A 25226-nucleotide genomic window follows, 5' to 3' on the forward strand; every position below is an offset into this window, starting at 1 on the left:
CGGGCATTAGGTTTCCTTTAAGAGCCTGTAGGCACAGGTGTTCTGGTGCCCCGAACTCTGCCCTTCAACACAGCACTCACCCACAAGCATTAAATGAGCATGATAGGATGTGGGCAAAACTAACTAATATAGCAGTATAACTCAAGGGCAGTGAGCCCTGGATTACTTAAAACAGAGTCAGGCAAAGTGACCCTAAAGGTAATCAGACAACAATCCCCCCACCTCCAAAGAAAAAAACCCACACAAATAAGGCAGCCCCCCTCTCCCTTCCATCTCCAAAAAGAAATTTCCCCCATGATGTGGTGCATGCTCCTAATGTAATATCTTAATCTCTTAACCTAATGTAAATCTCCTAAGAGCAGCCTTATACCTTTCTATGAACAACTTTCTATAATCATCTGATATTTACCATCTCCATTGTTATCTTCTGCAGCACCAGTCTTCTGGCTTCAGCATGGATGCCCAAATTACTTGCTAATGAAGTCATACAAACAAATCATTTGCTACTCTTACAGTCAGGGTCGGGTTCTCTTGCTGTGGCAGGGCGCAGTCTCTTGCTGCTCCAGCACTTGTATACAAGCCAGATACCTCCAGAGCATTGAGGTGCAGCAATGGGACAGATGGGTGCCTGGGAAAGAGCACTGAGGGGGCAGCAATAAAGCAAAGAAAGTGGGAGGATGGCTGCTCAGCGAAGGGAAGCCTTTAACTGTCCTGTTGCACTTTATCTACTCTCAGGCAGTCTACCACTCTCAGGGCTCGTTTCCACTATCGCGAATCTGCATGCGTCCAACGCATGCAGATTCGCACATGTAATGCAAGTGGATGGGCCTGTTTCCACTGTAGCGTTGTTGAGGTGCGTTTTTTTCAGCGGTAAAAAAACGCACAAAAGAGCCAACGAATTCGCCTGCGAGTGGAATGCATGCGAATCGCCGCTAATGTATTTAATAGTAAAAACGCATGCGTTTGTTACATGCGTTTTTACCCGCGATTTCGCGTGCGATTTCGCACCTTTTTCAATTTTATTTTGCCCTGGCAGTGTCATGGTTAATTTCGCATGGCACCCTGCCATGCGAAATCGCACGCGAAATCGCGGGTAAAAACGCATGCGGAAACGCATCCGCATGCGTTTTTACAAGCGTCGGAATGCCGGCGAAATCGCGTCGCAACAGTGGAAACAAGCCCTCAGCGTTCCAGTGATGCGATATTAACCACTTGAGGACCCAGCCTTTACGCCCCCTTAACCTCCTGGGCGATAATCCCGAGCTTAGCTCCAGGTATATCGCGCAGGAGGATTTCTCAGGCCCTGGTGGGCCGATTTGCATAATTTTTTTTTTGTTACACGCAGCTAGCAGTTTGCTAGCTGCGTGTAACTTCCGATCGCCGCCGCTCGCCACGCCGCGCAGGCCCCCCCCCCCCCGCGCAGCCTGGCCAATCAGTGCCAGGCAGCGCTGAGGGGTGGCTCGGGACTCCCTCTGACGTCACGACGCGCCATGGCGACCGGGGAAGCCCAGCAGGAAATCCCGTTCTGAACGGGATTTCCTGCTTACTCTGATCGCCAAAGGCGATCGGAGTGGGTGGGGGGATGCCGCTGTGCAGCGGCTATCATGTAGCGAGCCCAGGGCTCGCTACATGATTTAAAAAAAATAAAACATTTTAAAAAAAAAAGTGCTGCGCCCCCTCCTGGGCGATGCAATTGTATCGCCTAGAGGGTTAAGGACCAGCATGTTTTTTTATAATCTGTGCTGGGTGGGCTCTGCTGATCAGATCGCCCGCTCTTTCCCCCCCTATGGGGATGATGTGCGGGGGGGGGGGGGGGGTCTGATCTCTCCTGCCTGCCTGGGTGTTGCGGGGACGCTATCCATCCTGTGCAGCCTGTGACAGGCTGTCCTCTGTCACATGGCGGCGATCCCCGGCCGCTGATTGGCCGGGGATCGCCGTTCTGCCTTACGACGCTGCTGTAGCAGCAGCGCCGTTCAATGTAAACAAAGGAGACAAACGTCTCCTGCGTTTACATTTAGTCTGTGAGCCGCGATCAGCGGCTCGCAGGCTATTTACGGAGACCTGCTCCGTGATCTAACAGGAAACGGCCGCTCGCACGAGCGGCCTTTCCTGATTAGTTAGGGAGGCACCTGGCGACGCAGATGTGCGTCGCTGGTCCTCCAGCTACCACTTTGCCGCCGCACGGTATGAGTGTGCGGTCGGCAAGTGGTTAAGCTGCATGTCCAGCATCTTCTCTATGACTACAGGGGCATCTCATGTGACCCACCAGCACATACTGGCAGGTCACAAGAAATGCTGCTGTAGCCATGGATACGGGGCACTGGACATGCGCCTGGAGATCCCATCGCTGGAATGCTAAGAGTGGGTGAGTGACAGTGCCTTATTGTCTCTGCAAAGGAAAGGAGGGAGGGCCAAGAGCAGGGGGGGAATTGGGGTGCTGCCTCTCCCATGCAAGGCAGCTACAGTGCCTTATGGTAAATCCAGGTCTGGCCTGAATAGATAAATGAAGAGATTGGTTGGTTGAGAGGAAATGCAGACTCCTCAAACCTAAAGGCTAAATTAAGTAATGCAAGTAAAGGGCTAGTTCGCATAAGCTGACACACAGGTTTCTGATACATGGATTGGTCATTTGCACATGCGCAGGGTACCACATAGATACATAGTTATTTTGGTTGAAAAAAGACATATGTCCATCGAGTTCAACCAGTACAAAGTACAACCCCAGCCTGCTCCCTCACATATCCCTGGGTACTTATCCGTTAGCCGGGCGCATCCGGCAGGTGGCGCTAATTACTATTCCCCCTCCAGGCCGACATGGATAGTAGGGAAAGATGTAACTCTGGTGGAGTTTTGTCGCCACCTGCCGGATGCGCCCGGCTAACGGATAAGTACCTATCCCTGTTGATCCAGAGGAAGACGAAAAAACCCTTACAAGGCATGGTCCAATTAGCCCCAAAAGGGAAAAATTCCTTCCCGACTCCAGATGGCAATCAGATAAAATATGCAGGATGAAATGATATTTTGCAGTATGTCCGATCCTTCAGCAATTGATAAGCTGAGAATGTTGAGAGTAATGTCTGGCTATCAAGAGTAAATATTAGCTTGTGTAAAAAAAGGCACAAGTCACACTCGCATACCTGATTAACTGCAGCTTTCTTGAGCTCCTCTATTTGCTTGGTTAGTGTTGTGACTTTAGCCTTTGCCTGGAGCTTTAATTTAGAAAATTTAGCATCTGAAGCTTCTTTCTCCACCTGAAACAAATTAAAAACAGAGTGAAAATCATATTAAACTCCACTTACTACACACAAGTAACAACACTAAACAGAATGGTGCAACAGCACTTTGACGTTTAACCATAGCATATGTGCAGTTACAAAAGCAGAAATGTGAGTAAATCAGCAGGTTAAAAAAAAAAAAAAAAAAAAAAAAAAGATATCACCAATTCTCTACTTAGAAATATGTTCCGCTCAGGCAGATTGTTTCTAAGTTTAATTTTTTAGTTGTTGGTTGGGTCTTGTGTTTAACATGGTGAAACGTGGATAAATTATTTACTTTTGAACATCTCTGAATTTGGACACATAGCATAAACTATGTTTTTAGTTGTTTTTGATGTGCTTTTAAAGTGTTTTAAATTACTTATAACAGTTTATACAATACCTTAACATTTAACACCAAAAAACAGTATTGTATATATTGTATATGAAGCCAACTTTGTATCTCTAAAATGCTGTAACTCAACTTGTTTGTGAGTAAAGGACTGTCTGTACTAACAAACACACAAGATAAAGTGAATTGCTTGCTCAATTGTAAATTCAAAGCCCATTGCAATCGTCTAACATTTCATCATACCTAACGAAATCAGCACATACATTAACCCCAGAATACCCACAAGCAGCAGTAAGCCTGAAACCAGAGTGTCCAACCCAGTGAGTGTGAAAGAGACCTGGTGTGAAATGCCCATTATGCAAGTGGACATAGAGATAGAATAAAAAGTCAGAGCTAAGCATTGACCGAGCCAGCAGCTCAGCGAGAGAGTGGGCAAGGGGACACCGATTCCACTAAAGCGGGGAATATCACTTTAAATGTATTCCCCCTTATTTGGAATCAATTTTCATTCCCCTATGAAAAAAAAATAAACACGCACTTTTTAACACATCACCCCCTAATTGCAGGTCACCATAACGTTTGTGGCAAAGTAACGGTAGGTATATTAAAGCAGTCATGTGTTGTAGCTTGATGCTTACTCCTTACATGCAATGATTGCTTGAAGTTTGTGGTTCATAGACATCACAAGGTGCTGAGTATCTTTTCAGGTGATGCGCTGCCTAGCTAAATCGGTAGGGCGAAGCCAGGAGAGACACACGCTAGTTATGGAGCTAAAGCTGCTGGACGCCAAGGGAAAGTAGAACAGGGAGCTGGTGATATATGCTGTTGAACCTGGTTTTAGGTATAAACATTACGTTTGATACTCTTTATATTAAAATTTGGTTTACAAATAGCTCTTTTATTTGAGGTTGGATATGCACTTAGCTGAAAATGATGACATGAACCTTTGTGGTATTTCGTCCCCATACAGGATTATGTAATGTCCTCTTCCTTTTGAGGTGTTGGTTACATGTGAAGACTGCAGACTGGGAGAAGGTGCAGGAAGCTATCTGAACTTGAACACATAAGAGAACAACTATAGGGGAAAGTATTTTCTGGTGACTGGCTTGGCCATTCAATAATTTACAATTTTGAACAGCTTTGAGAAATTCATATTGCCTTAGCAGCAGGGGCGTCACTAGGCCTATTTTGGGGGGGGCACGTGCCCCCAATCGGTCCTGGGGTGCCACGGATCTCAGCCCGCCGCTCACCCCCTCTGTCAGCGCAGCCGCCGCCGCGTCACACTCAGTCAGACCTCAGCATCAGGCGGCGAGCAGGCGACCAATCGTGCGGGCGCTAGGACCCAGCGCCCGCACTGATATGCGGAAGTGACATCACTTCCGCATATCGAGCGGGTGCGTCAGGCGCCCGCTGGTACTGGTTGGGTCGCCGCTGATCCTGAGGTCTGCTGCAAGGTAAGGCGGGGGAGGGGGGGGGGGTTGTAAGTGGGGGGGCTGGGGGGGGGCGGGAGCGGCGGCTAGAGGGGGGCCTCCCTGTCACTCACTCGCTCCCTAAAGGGGCTCCCTGGCACTCACTCACTTCCTAAAGGGGCTCCCTGTCACTCACTCCCTAGCGGGCCTCCCTGTCACTCACTCACTCCCTAAAGGGCCTCCCTGTCACTCACTCCCTAAAGGGGCTCCCTGTCACTCACTCACTCCCTAAAGGGGCTCCCTGGCACTCACTCACTTCCTAAAGGGGCTCCCTGTCACTCACTCCCTAGCGGGCCTCCCTGTCACTCACTCACTCCCTAAAGGGGCTCACTGGCACTCACTCACTAAAGGGGCTCCCTGGCACTCACTCACTCCCTAAAGGGGCTCCCTGGCACTCACTCACTCCCTAAAGGGGCTCCCTGGCACTCACTCCCTAAAGGGGCTCCCTGGCACTCACTCACTCCCTAAAGGGGCTCCCTGGCACTCACTCACTCCCTAAAGGGGCTCCCTGGCACTCACTCACTCCCTAAAGGGGCTCCCTGGCACTCACTCACTCCCTAAAGGGGCTTCCCTGGCACTCACTCACTACCTGAAGGGCCTCCCTGGCACTCACTCACTGCCTGAAGGGCCTCCCTGGCACTCACTCACTGCCTGAAGGGCCTCCCTGGCACTCACTCACTGCCTGAAGGGCCTCCCTGGCACTCACTCACTGCCTGAAGGGCCTCCCTGGCACTCACTCACTGCCTGAAGGGCCTCCCTGGCACTCACTCACTGCCTGAAGGGCCTCCCTGGCACTCACTCACTGCCTGAAGGGCCTCCCTGGCACTCACTCACTGCCTGAAGGGCCTCCCTGGCACTCACTCACTGCCTGAAGGGCCTCCCTGGCACTCACTCACTGCCTGAAGGGCCTCCCTGGCACTCACTCACTGCCTGAAGGGCCTCCCTGGCACTCACTCACTGCCTGAAGGGCCTCCCTGGCACTCACTCACTGCCTGAAGGGCCTCCCTGGCACTCACTCACTGCCTGAAGGGCCTCCCTGGCACTCACTCACTGCCTGAAGGGCCTCCCTGGCACTCACTCACTGCCTGAAGGGCCTCCCTGGCACTCACTCACTGCCTGAAGGGCCTCCCTGGCACTCACTCACTGCCTGAAGGGCCTCCCTGGCACTCACTCACTGCCTGAAGGGGCTCCCTGGCACTCACTCACTGCCTGAAGGGGCTCCCTGGCACTCACTCACTGCCTGAAGGGGCTCCCTGGCACTCACTCACTGCCTGAAGGGGCTCCCTGGCACTCACTCACTGCCTGAAGGGGCTCCCTGGCACTCACTCACTGCCTGAAGGGGCTCCCTGGCACTCACTCACTGCCTGAAGGGGCTCCCTGGCACTCACTCACTGCCTGAAGGGGCTCCCTGGCACTCACTCACTGCCTGAAGGGGCTCCCTGGCACTCACTCACTGCCTGAAGGGGCTCCCTGGCACTCACTCACTGCCTGAAGGGGCTCCCTGGCACTCACTCACTGCCTGAAGGGGCTCCCTGGCACTCACTCACTGCCTGAAGGGGCTCCCTGGCACTCACTCACTGCCTGAAGGGGCTCCCTGGCACTCACTCACTGCCTGAAGGGGCTCCCTGGCACTCACTCACTGCCTGAAGGGGCTCCCTGGCACTCACTCACTGCCTGAAGGGGCTCCCTGGCACTCACTCACTGCCTGAAGGGGCTCCCTGGCACTCACTCACTGCCTGAAGGGGCTCCCTGGCACTCACTCACTGCCTGAAGGGGCTCCCTGGCACTCACTCACTGCCTGAAGGGCCTCCCTGTCACTCACTCATTGCCTGAAGGGCCTCCCTGTCACTCACTCACTGCCTGAAGGGGCTCCCTGGCACTCACTCACTGCCTGAAGGGGCTCCCTGGCACTCACTCACTGCCTGAAGGGGCTCCCTGGCACTCACTCACTGCCTGAAGGGGCTCCCTGGCACTCACTCACTGCCTAAAGGGCCTCACTGTCACTCACTCACTGCCTGAAGGGCCTCCCTGGCACTCACTCACTGCCTGAAGGGCCTCCCTGTCACTCACTCACTGCCTGAAGGGGCTCCCTGTCACTCACTCACTGCCTGAAGGGGCTCCCTGGCACTCACTCACTGCCTGAAGGGCCTCCCTGGCACTCACTCACTGCCTGAAGGGCCTCCCTGGCACTCACTCACTGCCTGAAGGGCCTCCCTGGCACTCACTCACTGCCTGAAGGGCCTCCCTGGCACTCACTCACTGCCTGAAGGGCCTCCCTGGCACTCACTCACTGCCTGAAGGGCCTCCCTGGCACTCACTCACTGCCTGAAGGGCCTCCCTGGCACTCACTCACTGCCTGAAGGGCCTCCCTGGCACTCACTCACTGCCTGAAGGGCCTCCCTGGCACTCACTCACTGCCTGAAGGGCCTCCCTGGCACTCACTCACTGCCTGAAGGGCCTCCCTGGCACTCACTCACTGCCTGAAGGGCCTCCCTGGCACTCACTCACTGCCTGAAGGGCCTCCCTGGCACTCACTCACTGCCTGAAGGGCCTCCCTGGCACTCACTCACTGCCTGAAGGGCCTCCCTGGCACTCACTCACTGCCTGAAGGGCCTCCCTGGCACTCACTCACTGCCTGAAGGGCCTCCCTGGCACTCACTCACTGCCTGAAGGGCCTCCCTGGCACTCACTCACTGCCTGAAGGGCCTCCCTGGCACTCACTCACTGCCTGAAGGGCCTCCCTGGCACTCACTCACTGCCTGAAGGGCCTCCCTGGCACTCACTCACTGCCTGAAGGGCCTCCCTGGCACTCACTCACTGCCTGAAGGGCCTCCCTGGCACTCACTCACTGCCTGAAGGGCCTCCCTGGCACTCACTCACTGCCTGAAGGGCCTCCCTGGCACTCACTCACTGCCTGAAGGGCCTCCCTGGCACTCACTCACTGCCTGAAGGGCCTCCCTGGCACTCACTCACTGCCTGAAGGGCCTCCCTGGCACTCACTCACTGCCTGAAGGGCCTCCCTGGCACTCACTCACTGCCTGAAGGGCCTCCCTGGCACTCACTCACTGCCTGAAGGGCCTCCCTGGCACTCACTCACTGCCTGAAGGGCCTCCCTGGCACTCACTCACTGCCTGAAGGGCCTCCCTGGCACTCACTCACTGCCTGAAGGGCCTCCCTGGCACTCACTCACTGCCTGAAGGGCCTCCCTGGCACTCACTCACTGCCTGAAGGGCCTCCCTGGCACTCACTCACTGCCTGAAGGGCCTCCCTGGCACTCACTCACTGCCTGAAGGGCCTCCCTGGCACTCACTCACTGCCTGAAGGGCCTCCCTGGCACTCACTCACTGCCTGAAGGGCCTCCCTGGCACTCACTCACTGCCTGAAGGGCCTCCCTGGCACTCACTCACTGCCTGAAGGGCCTCCCTGGCACTCACTCACTGCCTGAAGGGCCTCCCTGGCACTCACTCACTGCCTGAAGGGCCTCCCTGGCACTCACTCACTGCCTGAAGGGCCTCCCTGGCACTCACTCACTGCCTGAAGGGCCTCCCTGGCACTCACTCACTGCCTGAAGGGCCTCCCTGGCACTCACTCACTGCCTGAAGGGCCTCCCTGGCACTCACTCACTGCCTGAAGGGCCTCCCTGGCACTCACTCACTGCCTGAAGGGCCTCCCTGGCACTCACTCACTGCCTGAAGGGCCTCCCTGGCACTCACTCACTGCCTGAAGGGCCTCCCTGGCACTCACTCACTGCCTGAAGGGCCTCCCTGGCACTCACTCACTGCCTGAAGGGCCTCCCTGGCACTCACTCACTGCCTGAAGGGCCTCCCTGGCACTCACTCACTGCCTGAAGGGCCTCCCTGGCACTCACTCACTGCCTGAAGGGCCTCCCTGGCACTCACTCACTGCCTGAAGGGCCTCCCTGGCACTCACTCACTGCCTGAAGGGCCTCCCTGGCACTCACTCACTGCCTGAAGGGCCTCCCTGGCACTCACTCACTGCCTGAAGGGCCTCCCTGGCACTCACTCACTGCCTGAAGGGCCTCCCTGGCACTCACTCACTGCCTGAAGGGGCTCCCTGGCACTCACTCACTGCCTGAAGGGGCTCCCTGGCACTCACTCACTGCCTGAAGGGACTCCCTGGCACTCACTCACTGCCTGAAGGGACTCCCTGGCACTCACTCACTGCCTGAAGGGGCTCCCTGGCACTCACTCACTGCCTGAAGGGGCTCCCTGGCACTCACTCACTGCCTGAAGGGGCTCCCTGGCACTCACTCACTGCCTGAAGGGGCTCCCTGGCACTCACTCACTGCCTGATGGGGCTCCCTGGCACTCACTGCCTAAAGGGGCTTCCTGGCACTCACTGCCTAAAGGGGCTTCCTGGCACTCACTGCCTGAAGGGGCTTCCTGGCACTCACTGCCTGAAGGGGCTTCCTGGCACTCACTGCCTGAAGGGGCTTCCTGGCACTCACTGCCTGAAGGGGCTTCCTGGCACTCACTCACTGCCTGAAGGGGCTCCCTGGCACTCACTCACTGCCTGGAGGGGCTCCCTGGCACTCACTCACTGCCTGAAGGGGCTCCCTGGCACTCACTCACTGCCTGAAGGGGCTCCCTGGCACTCACTCACTGCCTGAAGGGGCTCCCTGGCACTCACTCACTGCCTGAAGGGGCTCCCTGGCACTCACTCACTGCCTGAAGGGGCTCCCTGGCACTCACTCACTGCCTGAAGGGGCTCCCTGGCACTCACTCACTGCCTGAAGGGGCTCCCTGGCACTCACTCACTGCCTGAAGGGGCTCCCTGGCACTCACTCACTGCCTGAAGGGGCTCCCTGGCACTCACTCACTGCCTGAAGGGCCTCCCTGGCACTCACTCACTGCCTGAAGGGCCTCCCTGGCACTCACTCACTGCCTGAAGGGCCTCCCTGGCACTCACTCACTGCCTGAAGGGCCTCCCTGGCACTCACTCACTGCCTGAAGGGCCTCCCTGGCACTCACTCACTGCCTGAAGGGCCTCCCTGGCACTCACTCACTGCCTGAAGGGCCTCCCTGGCACTCACTCACTGCCTGAAGGGCCTCCCTGGCACTCACTCACTGCCTGAAGGGCCTCCCTGGCACTCACTCACTGCCTGAAGGGCCTCCCTGGCACTCACTCACTGCCTGAAGGGCCTCCCTGGCACTCACTCACTGCCTGAAGGGCCTCCCTGGCACTCACTCACTGCCTGAAGGGGCTCCCTGGCACTCACTCACTGCCTGAAGGGGCTCCCTGGCACTCACTCACTGCCTGAAGGGGCTCCCTGGCACTCACTCACTGCCTGAAGGGACTCCCTGGCACTCACTCACTGCCTGAAGGGGCTCCCTGGCACTCACTCACTGCCTGAAGGGGCTCTCTGGCACTCACTCACTGCCTGAAGGGGCTCCCTGGCACTCACTCACTGCCTGAAGGGGCTCCCTGGCACTCACTCACTGCCTGATGGGGCTCCCTGGCACTCACTGCCTAAAGGGGCTTCCTGGCACTCACTGCCTGAAGGGGCTTCCTGGCACTCACTGCCTGAAGGGGCTTCCTGGCACTCACTGCCTGAAGGGGCTTCCTGGCACTCACTGCCTGAAGGGGCTTCCTGGCACTCACTGCCTGAAGGGGCTTCCTGGCACTCACTCACTGCCTGAAGGGGCTCCCTGGCACTCACTCACTGCCTGGAGGGGCTCCCTGGCACTCACTCACTGCCTGAAGGGGCTCCCTGGCACTCACTCACTGCCTGAAGGGGCTCCCTGGCACTCACTTACTGCCTGAAGGGGCTCCCTGGCACTCACTCACTGCCTGAAGGGGCTCCCTGGCACTCACTCACTGCCTGAAGGGGCTCCCTGGCACTCACTCACTGCCTGAAGGGGCTCCCTGGCACTCACTCACTGCCTGAAGGGGCTCCCTGGCACTCACTCACTGCCTGAAGGGGCTCCCTGGCACTCACTCACTGCCTGAAGGGGCTCCCTGGCACTCACTCACTGCCTGAAGGGGCTCCCTGGCACTCACTCACTGCCTGAAGGGGCTCCCTGGCACTCACTCACTGCCTGAAGGGGCTCCCTGGCACTCACTCATTGCCTGAAGGGGCTCCCTGGCACTCACTCACTGCCTGAAGGGGCTCCCTGGCACTCACTCACTGCCTAAAGGGGCTCCCTGGCACTCACTCACTGCCTAAAGGGGCTCCCTGGCACTCACTATCGGGGTCCCTATCACTCACTACCTAACTGGTGGCGCCTGTTACTCACTAGCTAACCTGGGGGTCCCTGTCACTCACTACCTAACTTGGGGGGCTACCATATTAAGGGGGCATTCTGCCTATTTATGTGAAATGCTGTCTATTTATGTGCCTCATGACTGCTGAATTTGTCTTGTTGGGAGCCTTATGATTTGTTGGGGGCCTCAAGATTGCTGAATTTGTCTTGTTGGGGGCCTCATGATTGATGAATTTGTCTTGTTGGGGGCCTCATGATTGATGAATTTGTCTTGTTGGGGGTCACATGATTGCTAACTGCGAGACTATGGGAAAAGCTGAATCCTTATCATATGAGACAATAGCATTAAACCTACTTTTTTAGCTTTTTAAAACAGAAAATAAAACTGGGAGGTTCTAAAAAATTTAATACATTTTTCAGGAGTAGGATGGATGAAATTGTTTATCTTCACAGTTTATTTTCAACTTGGATTTTCCATAATGTTCATGTATGAGTTAAAACGTTTGTACAGTATTTATTTTATATTGCTGTTGCCACTTTGCAATAGATAACTGACTTTTGGGTTGTAGTTTGGGCACTCGGCCTCCAAAAGGTTCGCCACCACTGTCATAATCTAATGTCCCACCATTGCTAGGTTCATGTAAATTTGTCTCCACCCGTTACCACACCTATATTCTGGTCCATGGCCCACCCATTTTTCGGTGCGGCGCGATAAGCACACCGCACAACGTGATCCTCATATTTTTGGCACGCTAGCTGCAGTGTGCTGAATTCTGCTGCCTACAGTATGTACAGTATACACTGTTCTCTAGTGCCTGCACTGTGTGCTGATTTACCTCCAGTGTGTACAGTGTAAGGCGTTACTCTGTGCCTTTACTGATTGTAAACCAGCTATATTGTATGCTGATCCCTGCTACTTTCAGTATGTACAGTATTAGCTGTAAAGCCTGGTACACACATACAATTTTGATTAGCCAATTTTAGCTCTGTTCATAAAATTCATTGTCTGTTGGCCCACTTACTGCACGGGGGTGGTAAAATTGGGGGTCAGTGATTGACCAAACAAAATTGTATGTGCGTATACATCTTTGATCTATGCCTATACTGATTGTAAATTATCCAAATAAAGGACAGGGGGCTCCATCCAATATTTAGATGGGCAGGCCCGTTATCTGTAGCTTACACCGCTGCTAAGTTCATGTACATTTGGCCCCACCCATGGCCACGCCCACTCACTTCATGGTCACGCCCATTTCGCGCTCCGCATATACCTCCCCGCCTGGTGCCCACAGGTGCCCCCAATCTCCAAGGACCCTAGAAACTCCCCTGCTTAGCAGTATATCTGAGATTATCTTGTAGCAGGTCGAAAGCCCCATTCTATGGGTTGAGACATTTTGTAAAACATGAGCAGATAAGATGCTTCTATAGATCTCAGAATTCATTGTGCAATTGCCATCAGCAGTAGCAAGATAGGTTTGGATCAGCACCAACTTGAGTAAAATAACTTTAGCGGTATGGATGAGCTCAGCTCGTCCATTACCGCCGGTGGCTGCCGCTCAGGCCCTGCTGGGCCGATTTGCTCCCTGTAAAAAGCAGCATACGCAGCCGGCAATTTGCCAGCCGCGTGTGCTACCTGATCGCCGCCGCAGCGTGGCGATCCGCCGCGTGCAGCGGCGAAAGAGGGCCCCCCCGCCGCCCGAGCCCTGCGCAGCCGGAACAAACAGTTCCGGCCAGCGCTGAGGGCTGGATCGGAGGCGGCTGACGTCAGGACGTCGGCTGACGTCCATGACGTCACTCCGCTCGTCGCCATGGCAACGAGCAAAACGAAACAAGGAAGGCCGCTCATTGCGGCCTTCCTTGTTACTGCGGATCGCCGGAGGTGATCAGAAATATGGGATAGGAGCGCCCTCTAGTGGGCTTTCATGCAGCCAACTTTCAGTTGGCTGCATGAAATAGTTTTTTTTTAATTAAAAAAAAAAACCCTCCCGCAGCTGCCCTGGCGATCTTAATAGAACGCCAGGGTGGTTAAAAAAAAAAAAAAAAACTGAAATTAAAAAAAAAAAAAAAAAAAAACAGGTACAATGAAACATAAAAGCCAGATTCTCCAGCAACAGCCCTCTGTTTTGGCCTTTAAGTTAACCTTAGTTTGAACAAAACGCCAAAAGAGTGGTCTGTCGCTGGACAAGCTGGCTTTTACCTTTCTGTGTACCTGGCAGACTTAATTTTCTTCAATAACGCGGGACAGGAAGGCTGCAAGGGGCTGGCAGAATCCCCAGGTAAGTGAAACACTGGTTTTTAATTATTTAGTTCTGCTTTAAATTGTGTGCCAGGTACAAATGCCAAACTATTATGGCAGAGAATATTATAGAAGAACAAACAACATAACAACAGCAAATAGTTTTGCAGCCAATGGTAAATGAAAGTAAGCACCGTTTGAGCACACTTGGAAAACAATGCTCTCCAGGATATGCAAACAACACAAAAGGATATGTCAAAGAAACTCAGGAGAAAAATAAAGGCTCTAGAATTGCCTGTGCATATAATTCTGAATACACACGGTGCGTTCGCGCACTCGATTTCCCGCTCGATTCCCGTCGATTCGTTTATTTCCAACATGTCCGATTTGGATTTCGATGGATCGTTAGGTCAATTCGCATGCAAAGTATGCCAAATCGACCTAACGATCCATCGAAATCCAAATCGGACATGTTGGAAATAAACAAATCAATGGGAATCGAGCGGGAAATCGAGTGCACGAACGCACCGTGTGTATCCAGCATAAGATGTTGTTCTGCTCTCACAGCCTTTACTTTAGGTGGTGGGTAGAATTACAAAATTCTGGACTTTTGCCTCAGGCAGCTTTTATTGCTAGCTAATGAGATCAAAGTTTGAAACATGCATAAATTCGCATAAATTTATTAGTACAAAAAACATATACAAAAAATGAATAAAAACTTCCACATAAAATGTTAAAAAGCAATAGTTGGTACCAGTAATTGCATAATTAATCAACCGTTGCAATGACGGTTCCTCCTTCTCTCCGGAGCTGCTTTACCAAAGATGCGAGGGAACTACTAGACTATATCTGTTAACAGACTGCAGTTCACAAGGATACTGGCTTTGAGAAAGGCGGCCGCAGACCGTCGAAATGCGTCAGCCCTTCAGTATACCTTCCCGGAGTCCCAAGTTGCATAAGGAACCTCACTACACAGGCCGCATACGCTTGAGACAACTTCTACTCGTTTCTCCAATAAGCGCAGCAGAGTGGTATCCAAGCAACCGGAGGCGCGGGCAGTAGGTGACGTCACCGGAAGTGAACTAGCCGCCACCCGGAACTACTACATTCCATTATCGTAGATCAATCGTGATTACGGGAGACGAGAGCTACTGTGAGTCATTGAGCTGCCGGCCGGAGCTCTGACACTGACTGAAGAATTGAACCTTTCGCCGCAACCAAGAGGGCAGCGTGAGTATATTTACAATCCACACGGAAAGCTACCTTAAAGGAATACTTAAGGCAAAAAAATATATACGCTATAGCAGCATAGAGGGTGATATAGCGGCTGGGAACGCGGAGAATCAGCCGCGTTCCCAGCCTGTCGGCGGCTGTCGCCGAACCCGGAAGTAGCCGCCGGCGGGGACAGGACGATCGGAGCGGGGCTGCGAGGGCACCATCCAGCTTCAGGGGGCTGAGGGATGCCCCGGGTGAGTAAATATTTATTTATTTATTTTTTTGCCTTAACCCTCCTGGCGGTATAAAAAATTCCGCCAGGAGGGAGCGCAGCAGTTTTTTTTTTTATTTTATTTATTTTTATATCATGTAGCGAGCCCAGGGCGGCATCCCCCCGCCCACTTCGATCGTCTTCGGCGATCTCCGATCAGGAAATCCCGTTCAAAGAACGGGATTTCCTGGGGGGCTTCCCCCGTCGCCATGGCGACGGGGCGGGATGACGTCATTGGGAGTCCCGAACCACCCCTCATCGCTGCCTGGCACTGATTGGCCAGGCAGCGCACGGGGTCTGGGGGGGGGGGGGGGCGCGGCACGACGGATAGCGGACAAATCGGCCCAGCAGGGCATAGAGGGTGATATAGCGGCTGGGAACGCGGAGAATCAGCCGCGTTCCCAGCCTCCCGGCGGCTGTCGCCGAACCCGGAAGTAGCCGCCGGCGGGGACAGGACGATCGGAGCGGGGCTGCGAGGGCACCATCCAGCTTCAGGGGGCTGAGGGATGCCCCGGGTGAGTAAATATTTTTTTTTTTTGCCTTAAAGAAAACCTGAACTGAAAATTAAAAGTCAAAATAAGCATACACAAGTCATACTTACCTTCCATGTAGTCTACGCCCATCCGCGCTGAATGAGACACTTGGGACGCAGGAGACACACACAATAGAACTGTGACGTTGGTCCAGGCAAGGTGGAACTAAGCGCAGGAGGTGGTGAGAGCCCGCAGCGGCACCCCTTGCCATTGATGTGTGTCTGATGCCATTATCATTAACCATTGGCGCTGTATGTTAGCGTTATAAGGCAACTAACCTGATCTGCTTTGGTGGGACATTGCTAAACAGCACAAGAGTACCTTATGAACTGCCTCAGCATGTGAGACAAGTCCTTTTCCTGGAGTACATTAGGCATTGTGGGCTGGCTGCAGACAGATTTTTGAAACTCCAGGGAGTATAATGACTGTTCCAGATGCATGAGTGTGGGTATGCATTGGTGTCCGTGGTGTGTGACACAGCCGGCTGTGAATAGCGTAGGCTTGTCATTGCAGTACTGCTCTTTTTAATGGGTATAGGGTATTTTGTTACAACAATATTGGAATAAAGTTTATATGTCAAGTAGACTGTAGTGAATTGAAGTGTTTCGTGTGGATTATAGTGTCACTACTGGCTCCCCCGACAGGGTAGACATCATTATCATTAACAGTTCAGGCGCAGGATATTGTTGTGAAGTGTCCATGTAGTCTACTCCTCAGTGTCTTTCTCCTGCCCCGCATCCTATTTGTTCACTGTGATCAAGGGAATTTTCCGTCCTCCATTTTGAAAATGGCCATTACCTATAACAGCTTTCTGGTCAGCACACAGTTAAACTGTAACATCGCCCACTTGAGCCATAGGGAAACATGGACATTACCTGGTAGATCCGTTTTGCTCTCAGCTATAACTGACAGCAACTGATATTTTACTGACAGCAACTGATATATTTCAGATCTGACAAAATATTGTCAGAACTGAAAGGGATTATTATCAGAAGAAAATGGTGAGCTTCTGAGAGGAACTGATGGCAAGGTAACTATGCAATGTTCATTTGAAGTTACCTCGTGTGTTTATTTCAAATATTTTTATTCAGTACAGGCTCTCTTTAAGTATTCCTTTAACTTAGATCTAAACACCGGCACAGAATCGGAACAGACAGAGAGTGAACTCTTCTGATCTTTATGCTTATATACCATCGGACAGGTATTACACTAGCTAAAAGGACCGAGGACAAGGGGAATACTCCTACATGGCTACATACAGTTAAAATCCTCGTATCACCAAACCAGCAACCCAATTGGGAAGATAAAGAGAAGTCCTAATAGACTGGCAGGGTTTACGGAGAAGGACTGTGCAGAGCAACACAAGTCCATCCCCATACATCAATTCCACAATATATCAATTCCCCTTTTGTAATTAATCTATCACATTCTATATATATTTTTCCAATTGTTTGATACAAAGATCAACCACATCCTCTCTTTTTTTGTACACATTGGATGGTCTGGGTATGCGTGAGCGTATGAGTGTGATATTCATTGCAACGGTTGATTAATTATGCAATTACTGGTACCAACTATTGCTTTAACATTTTATGTGGACGTTTTTATTCATTTTTTGTATATGTTTTTTGTACTAAAAATTTATGCAATTTTATGCATGTTTCTAACGTTAATCAGGTGTATAAGCACTAATTATTATTGATGATTTAGATTGGTGAAATTATATATACCCAGCGCAACTGGTTCTTCTGTTTGCAAATATTACATAGTGTTTTTGTGTGGGTTAGTGGGTCCCCACACATGACTAGTTAGCCGCGGGTGAAATAAGCCTCTAGTAAGCCTACATAAGCGCCCTCCACCTTTGAGCTAATGAGATCAAGTCCTAAATACAACAGCAACAAGCAGCTCGTGTTAAAGGCAAAGGCATTATTTGTTTGTTTTATTTCACAATGTCAGTGCAACTGTGCCTAAAATTAATATAGCCAATTATTAAGGCATCTTAATGATGTATTTATGCTTGAAAAAAATATCTGTTTTCCCTTTTGATGTTGCATGTATATAAGCTGTCTGTACCACCAGCTTGCAAACTAACAGGATGTAAACCTGACGAAGGCTGCAAGGCCGAAAGCTTGTTTATTCTTATTCATTTGTAGTTAGCCAATAAATGGTATCATCCTGATTTAAAACTTCTTGCTTTTATTTAAATAAGGGCACATTAGCATAAGCTAATAGCTCAACAATCATATTTATATAATGTTTTAGGGTTATCTACCCTTTTCAAAAAAGTTATCAAAAATGCCCTATAAAGTTCAAGTATTTTAAAGCGTAACTGTCGGGCATAAAATCATTTATTTTTATCTGGTAAACAAGTAATAAGGATGCTAACCAGGCAATCCAAAAGTTAAAATCACTATTACTTTTCTTGTTGATAAATGATCATTCTTAAATAGTATGGATGACAGCTCCTCTTTAACAATCTGTATTCTATAGACATATAGTGCATGTACATGTAATCACTAGGGCGTTTGTCAGATCATTGTCCCTTAGTCCTGCATGTTGTATTGTGGAATGCCTTACTTTGTGCTCAGCTGTTACAGAGATGCGAGTGATTATTACAAACCTGGAAAACATACAGAAGTATAGGAACTCCCCTCACTGAATAATTAAAGGAAATCTAAAGAGGGGGGAAAAAAAATCAGTTTAACTTACCTGGGGCTTCTTGAAGCCCCCTGGAGTCCTGTGCCCACGCCGTCCTTCCGAGACCCTCTGCACAGCAACAGTGACCCCCTCAAAGCTGGACGACCATGTACCTCCTCACAGTGTCCCAGTGAACAGTAGTGTTCTGCTAATGCACAGTACGGAAAAATCGCTACGACTTAAAGAGACACTGAAGCGAAAAAAAAAATATGATATAGTGAATTGGTTGTGTACTATGAATAATTACTAGAAGATTAGCAGCAAAGAAAATATTCTCATACTTTTATTTTCAGGTATATAGTGTTTTTTCTAACATTGCATCATTCTCTAATCTGTGCAGATTACACAACACTAAGCTTTCAAAATGAGTCTTTCAGAGCAGTCTGTGAAGTAATGACTTCTCCTCTAGCAGATAAAAAGAAAACAGTTTACTTACAGTTGAGATAATAAAAGTCAGATAACAGCCCTCTCCACGACTAACTTAGTCGTAGAGATTAATGGCTTTTTTGCATAGAGATAACAACTGGAGTTTCTTAGCTCTTCCTGTACTGGAAACAATTAGACTGATGTATCTGATCTTAATGTTTTATTTCTTAGCTGTACTACACATACAAATCATAATATCATTATTTTTTTTTCGCTTCAGTGTCTCTTTAAGGCCGCAGTAGCCTCCAACTGGCCACGACCAGACAGCTTTGAGGGGGTCGCCGCAGCTTGGAGGATCTTAGAAGGATGGAGTGGGCACAGGATGACTCCAGGGGGCTGCAAAAAGTCCCAGGTAAGTTAAACTGTTTTTTTTCCCATCTTAAATAACCCTTTAATGCATCATTAGAGTAAACCCAGCAAAGCAGTCCGGGTGCAAAACATTTCACTTTCTGGTTTGCACAGTGTAATTGAGGAATTTAGTCAAGCAGAAAGATTAGAATTATGGGTATCTTTCATAACATTCTGTACGATATTGCTATGGCTTTCATCAAGTCTCCTAAAAATGAGAAACAGCTGCAGAGTAAAGATGAAAAATATATTTAAATAATCAGATACAACATGGTTAGTGTGGTGATGACTCATATACAGAGATTTGTATTGAAGAGGAGTAGCCCTGCAATGTCCTTAGCATCTCTATATACCAATAAAAGTCTGAGCATTTATGTACCTTAATCTGTGTTTCTTTTTGCTGAAGCTCAGTGCACTTCTGATGGATCTCTGCATCCTTTTGCTGGATCAATTCCTTCAGTTGAATTACCAATTGCTCATAATGAGCCAATGTTTCCATCTGGTCCTCTGACATTGTTTCAGCTGTGGCAGGTTCAGACACCGGAGCCTGCAAAACATCAAAACAAAGCTTTTTGTCTGTAACAAGGATGCCTGCCCAGACCAATGGTGCAGGAACACACAGTCCTTGGATTCCTGTGGCTTCCTTCTAAATTGTGGTAATAATGTACTATTGCTTTATAATAAACACAGCATTAATGCCACAGAATACCACATCCATGTAAACAAGACTGAATACATTATAGAAAAACACTGCTATACAACTTTCAAACAGACATTGACAAATACAACAAGAAAGAAGAGGCAGCATCCGGTTATTTCTACCAGCTAATTATGAAAATCAAAGTATAAAAAAATGAATGCACACCTCTGGTGTAAAACAAAATAAAAAGCAAACTAAGAGGTATGTTAATGGACAAGTGAAGTGAGAGTGATATGGAGGATTCCATTTCTATTTCCTTTTAAACAATACCAGTTGCCTGGCTGTCCTGCTAATCCTCTGCCTCTAATACTTTAATGTCAGAAACCCCTGATCTGCATATGCTTGTTCAGGGTCTGTGGCTTATTGTCAGATCTGACAAGATTAGCTGCATGCTTGTTTCTGGTGTACTTCAGACACTACTGCAGCCATACAGATCAGAAGGGATGCTAGGCACCTGGTATTGCTTAAAGGACAACCGAGGTGACATGTGACATGATAAGATAGATGTGTATGTATAGTGCAAAGCACACAAATAACTAGGCTGTGTTCCTTTTTTACTTTCTCTGCCTAAAAAAGTTGAACATTAGGAATGCGACTGACAGTCTCTGTTGGGACCAGGTCGGACTGGGTCAGACTATAGCATAACCCTCACTGATAAGTATTTACAGCCTTAAAGAGACTCCGTAACAAAAATTTCATCCTGTTTTTTATCATCCTACAAGTTCCAAAAGCTATTCTAATGTGTTCTGGCTTACTGCAGTAAGTTCTACTATCACAGTTTCTGTAATAAATCAATGTATCTTTCCCTTGTCAGACTTGTCAGCCTGTGTCTGGAAGGCTGCCAAGTTCTTCAGTGTTGTGGTTCTGATATGAACTCCCCCTTCCAGGCCCCTCTCTGCACACTGCCTGTGTATTGTTTAGATTATGGCAGATTTTCTCTTCTCTCTTATCTTTTACAAGCTGGATAAACCGTCCTCTGAGCTGGCTGGGCTTTCACATACTGAGGATTACAGACAAGGGCAAAGCTGTTTGCAGGAAGAAAAGAGCAGCCTGAAACTTCAGTGCATGAGATTCTGCAGGGGGCAAGAAACACACAAATGATCTCTTGAGATTCAAAAGGAAGGCTGTATACAGCCTGCTTGTGTATAGATGTATTTTCTATGTGTGGACATATTGTACATCAACCTACTTCCTGTTTTGGTGGCCATTTTGTTTGTTTATAAACAAACTTTTTAAAACTGTTTTTAACCACTTTTATTGCGGCGGGGAGCGGCAAAATTGTGACAGAGGGTAATAGGAGATGTCCCCTAACGCACTGGTATGTTTACTTTTGTGCGATTTTAACAATACAGATTCTCTTTAAAAACACTTTTTTGTCAGTAAATGGCTTTTGAGAGCAGGAAAAAGATAAAAAAGTTTCAATAATTCATAGATTTGAGCTGACATACTTCAATGAAGGTGTCATTGAGCAGAAACAATGAAGCAGTAAAAACTTAAAAACTAGATTTAAATATAAAATAAAAATGTGGGATATCTGAAAAAAAAATCATTTTAGGAGACTGAGGATAGATACAATTGTTTTTCTCATCAGTTTATTTTTACCTTGGATGTCCTTTAAAAGGAAATGAATATGGCGGCCTCCATATACCTCTCACAACAGTTGTCCTTTTAAATTATAATGCCCTGACACATAATGCTACTAATGAAACTCACCAGAGCTTCGCGTGACCCAGGTGCAGCACATAGTTATGCCCCCACTTGCAGGAAACAGCCTCCACCTTTTTCGCTTTTAACAAAAACTTGAGCAAAGATAGTCCAGTTGTGTAAAATTGGGCTTAATTATACCTCATAAGAGGAAAATATTTGGGTGAGGAAAAATGGCTCATGGACCCACTCATGGATACGTAGCCAAACACTAAAGACACAAAAGTTACTTGTAGTAACGGATAACTCATATAGCACAATGTGTTCACAAAACTGTATCTTTACTGAAAAACATGTTAAATAACATTGTTAAAATCAATTTAAAAACAAGGCATGGCCAACAGATCCATTTTTGAGCAGCCATGCTGGAATGTGTCCTGAATGCCAATTATTGTCAACTTAGGTGCCAAGTGCATTCACAGTTTAATAGTCATCCCTGGCATCTGAAGCAAAGTTGTTAATAAAGTTTCAATACCTTGCATGATAGTTCTGCATATAGAAAATACAGCCTGTCACAATGCACGATACTGCATGCTAGGACAGGAAAAGTGGGAAGCGGTAGATCCTTGTGTGGTTTTTAACGTGATATGTTCACACTGATGATACCTTTGGGCTGGATTCACAGTGGTCAGTTGCATAACGCAGGTGTTAAAATGTGTGTGAACTGCAATGGAGACTGGGCTTTGACTTTAATACAAAGCCTGCATGCAGCGAGTTAAAATAACACGATCTGTACACTTGTAGAAAACGCATGCAGATTCGCTCTGGTGCAGGTTTGTCAAACAGGTCCTACAAGGGCCGAGATCCTCACACATTTTTGATACAGCTCAAATGAATTGATGGGTCTGAATCAGCAAAGGTGTGGTCCATCAAGTAGAACACATTCCTTTCTTTCTCAGTCTATCCTAAACACTGGCATGGATCTGGCCCGCCAAGCCTGGGGTTCGACACATGTGCTCTAGTGGAAACAACCCTTAAGGTGGCCATACACTGGTCGATTTGCCATCAGATTCGACCAACAGATAGATCCCTCTCTGATCGAATCTGATCAGAGAGGGATCGTATGGCTACCTTTACAGCAAACAGATTGTGAACCGATTTCAGCCTGAAACCGTTCACAATCTGTTGTGGTGGTACTGCTGCTGCTGCCCCCGCCCGCCCGCATACATTACCTGCTCCGCCGGCGCGACTGCAGTCTCCCGGTCACCGCTGCTCTGTCTGCGCTCTGGTCTCCAGATCCGGCATGCCTCACTTCTTCTAGCCCGGCAGGAAGTTTAAACAGTAGAGGGCGCTCTACTGTTTAAACTTCCTGCCGGGCTAGAAGAAGTGAGGCATGCCGGACCTGGAGACCAGAGCGCAGACGGAGCAGCGGTGACCGGGAGACTGCAGTCGCGCCGGCGGAGCAGGTAATGTATGCGGGCTCTATTGCGTCGGTCGTCGGGCACTCGAACGCCGCTAGCGATGCGCTCTTTACCCGCGGGCGATCGACGGTTATTTTCCGCACGGCACGATCGACGGGATCGGACGAAATGGATCGAAATTCGGCGTGTAGCGTGAACGATTGGCAGCAGATTCGATCCCAGTGATCGAATCTGCTGTCGAAACGGGCGCAAATCGGGCCAGTGTATGGCCTGCTTTACTGTGAACATCCCCATAGAATTGTACGGGCAGTAAGTTGACATACAGAATTTTTCTGCAACGCAACTGAGCACTGTGAACCTGGCCTTAAAGCGGACCTGAACTCAGAACTTCCTCCCTGCTCTAAAAGATAAGCAACAGCATAATAACCTTTAGAGAAGGTCTGAGGGGAGAAAAAAAAAGTTTTTACTTAGCTGGGGCTTTCTCTAGTCCCTGGCAGCCATCCTGTGCCCTCGCGCAGCTCTGCTCCTAGCCGGTGCCCTGGGGTCCCCTCCATTGCAGATGCCAACCTCGCCAGGTCGGCATCTACTGTGCCTGTGTGAGTACTGCTCGCGATCGTGCTGACGTGGACTGGAGTGTTCTGCGCAGGCACAGTAGTTATGCACCTGCGCAGAACACTCCAGACTGTGTGAGCACAATCGCGAGTGATGCTCGCGCTGGCGCAGTAGATGCCGGGGGAGGAAACCCCCGATAAGTAGATTTATTTTTTTAAACTCCTTGCATCTGTGCTTTAAAAAAAAAATATTTCTTTATTACAGCTGATACTGATTCTGTTTGTTTGTTTACTTCCTGATTCATGGAAGCAGACATATTAACATCCTGTATTTACCAGTTACCTCTCTGCTATGGCTGAAGGATCAAATTACAACTAGTGCTTTGCATTTCTATATGTTTTCCTTCTGTCCAGCGCAAGAGTGCAGGTCCACTAGAGAAAAAAAAAAAAGCTGATGTACTGTTTTAAACCAGTATTGCGGTCACACCTGCAGGCTTCACAAGAGACTTGAGAGACGCAGGATTTTCTGCTTAATTTTCAGGAGCCCCAAATCTTTATGCATTTTCTTGCCTATGAGCAAGACTAACCCTGTCCAAGTGCGGAATTTCAACAGACCCAATTGGGCAAGTCCTGCAGCCAGGAGAGGAGAATAGACATCAGAGAACTTTGTGTGGAACACGGCGATAACCGAGATGTCCTTTTATTTCTTCTTGTGTCATTCGTAGAAAGTGAGGAAACGTACAGCAATAAACACTCTGCCAGGTCTGAAGTGAATAGCGATACAGATCACTGCTTTTCATTGCACATCTTTTTCTAATTCCCTCCCTCTATAGGTCCAGTAAAGGGCGCTTCTGTCCACTTTTCAGCAACATGTCTCAATCTGTGATGTGCTGATAAAAAGCGGACAGAAGCGCACTATACAAGCATATGTAATTTCTCTCCTCTCCAGCTTACTAGCTTCTACTTCTTTTCAATGTTATTTTTCTTACCCAAAAGGTATGAGATAATTTTTAATTATTTATAAGGAAAGGTCTAATAAACAAATTACAGAGGGAGATTTAATCCCTAGTAGTGATGGTAATCATTCTGGCTAGCATACAGATTTAATGCAAACTGTATGCGGCAACACTGGATTTGACAGTCTTGATTCCAAAAAGCATACAATAGAAATTGGAATGTATGCAAGGCAGAATTACTAGCATCTCATTGACTGTAATCGTTATATATCTGGAAAGAGTCACAGCTCAGAAAATGCATAGATACCTTGAGGCTACTTACACACTAAGACGTTGCGTTAGGTGCTACGTTAAGGTCGCATAACATGCACCTAACGCAATATATGGTGGTGCGGGAGAGGACGTTAGAGTGAGCCGCGTTAGGCGGCTCTATCCACATAAGGTCTCTCAGAGTGGCGCTGATTGGCCGGCGGGACCACGTGATGCGAAGCGAGACACTCCACATCACGTGGTCCCGCCGGCCAATCAGCGGCCGCCAGTGCAGTGCATATTAAGTAGCCATGTGCGCGGCTACTGTAGCAGCATCTCCCCGTCCCCCACTGAGCATGTGAAAACAGTCTAACGCTGCTAAAGCCGCTAGAACGCACAGCATGCTGCACTTTCACCTCAACGTGCAGCGTTACAGGTAACGCAGCGTGGGCAGTGTGAACAGCCCACTTGTGTTACATTGCTGTGCGTTGGGGGAGCGTTACAGGCTGCACTAACGTGCGCCTGTAACGGCCCTGTGTGTAAGCAGCCTAAAGGACACCTGAAGTGAAAAGATATGGAGGCTTCCATATTTATTTCCTTTTAAACAATACCAGTTGCATGGCAGCCCTGCTGATCTATTAGGCTGCAGTAGTGTGAGTAATATCAGAAACAAGCATGCA

General features: G+C 49.4%; 1 protein-coding gene across 2 annotated transcripts in view; it reads right to left on the minus strand.

Moving 5' to 3' along the window:
• GOLGB1 (golgin B1) overlaps positions 1-25226 on the minus strand; it is a 93578-nt gene that overhangs the window by 54018 nt on the left and 14334 nt on the right. For both annotated transcript variants that reach the window (XR_011030350.1, XM_068275877.1), the window contains exons 3-4: positions 19405-19572; positions 3138-3251 (exon numbers count right to left, since the gene is read on the minus strand). Coding sequence is in view for 1 of the 2 variants with exons in the window: in XM_068275877.1 (XP_068131978.1) it covers positions 3138-3251; positions 19405-19572 (282 nt within the window). In the remaining variant the exon portion in view is untranslated. The remainder of the gene's footprint in view (positions 1-3137; positions 3252-19404; positions 19573-25226) is intronic.

Source organism: Hyperolius riggenbachi, chromosome 3 (genome assembly GCF_040937935.1).
Source record: "Hyperolius riggenbachi isolate aHypRig1 chromosome 3, aHypRig1.pri, whole genome shotgun sequence".
NCBI lineage: Eukaryota > Metazoa > Chordata > Amphibia > Anura > Hyperoliidae > Hyperolius > Hyperolius riggenbachi.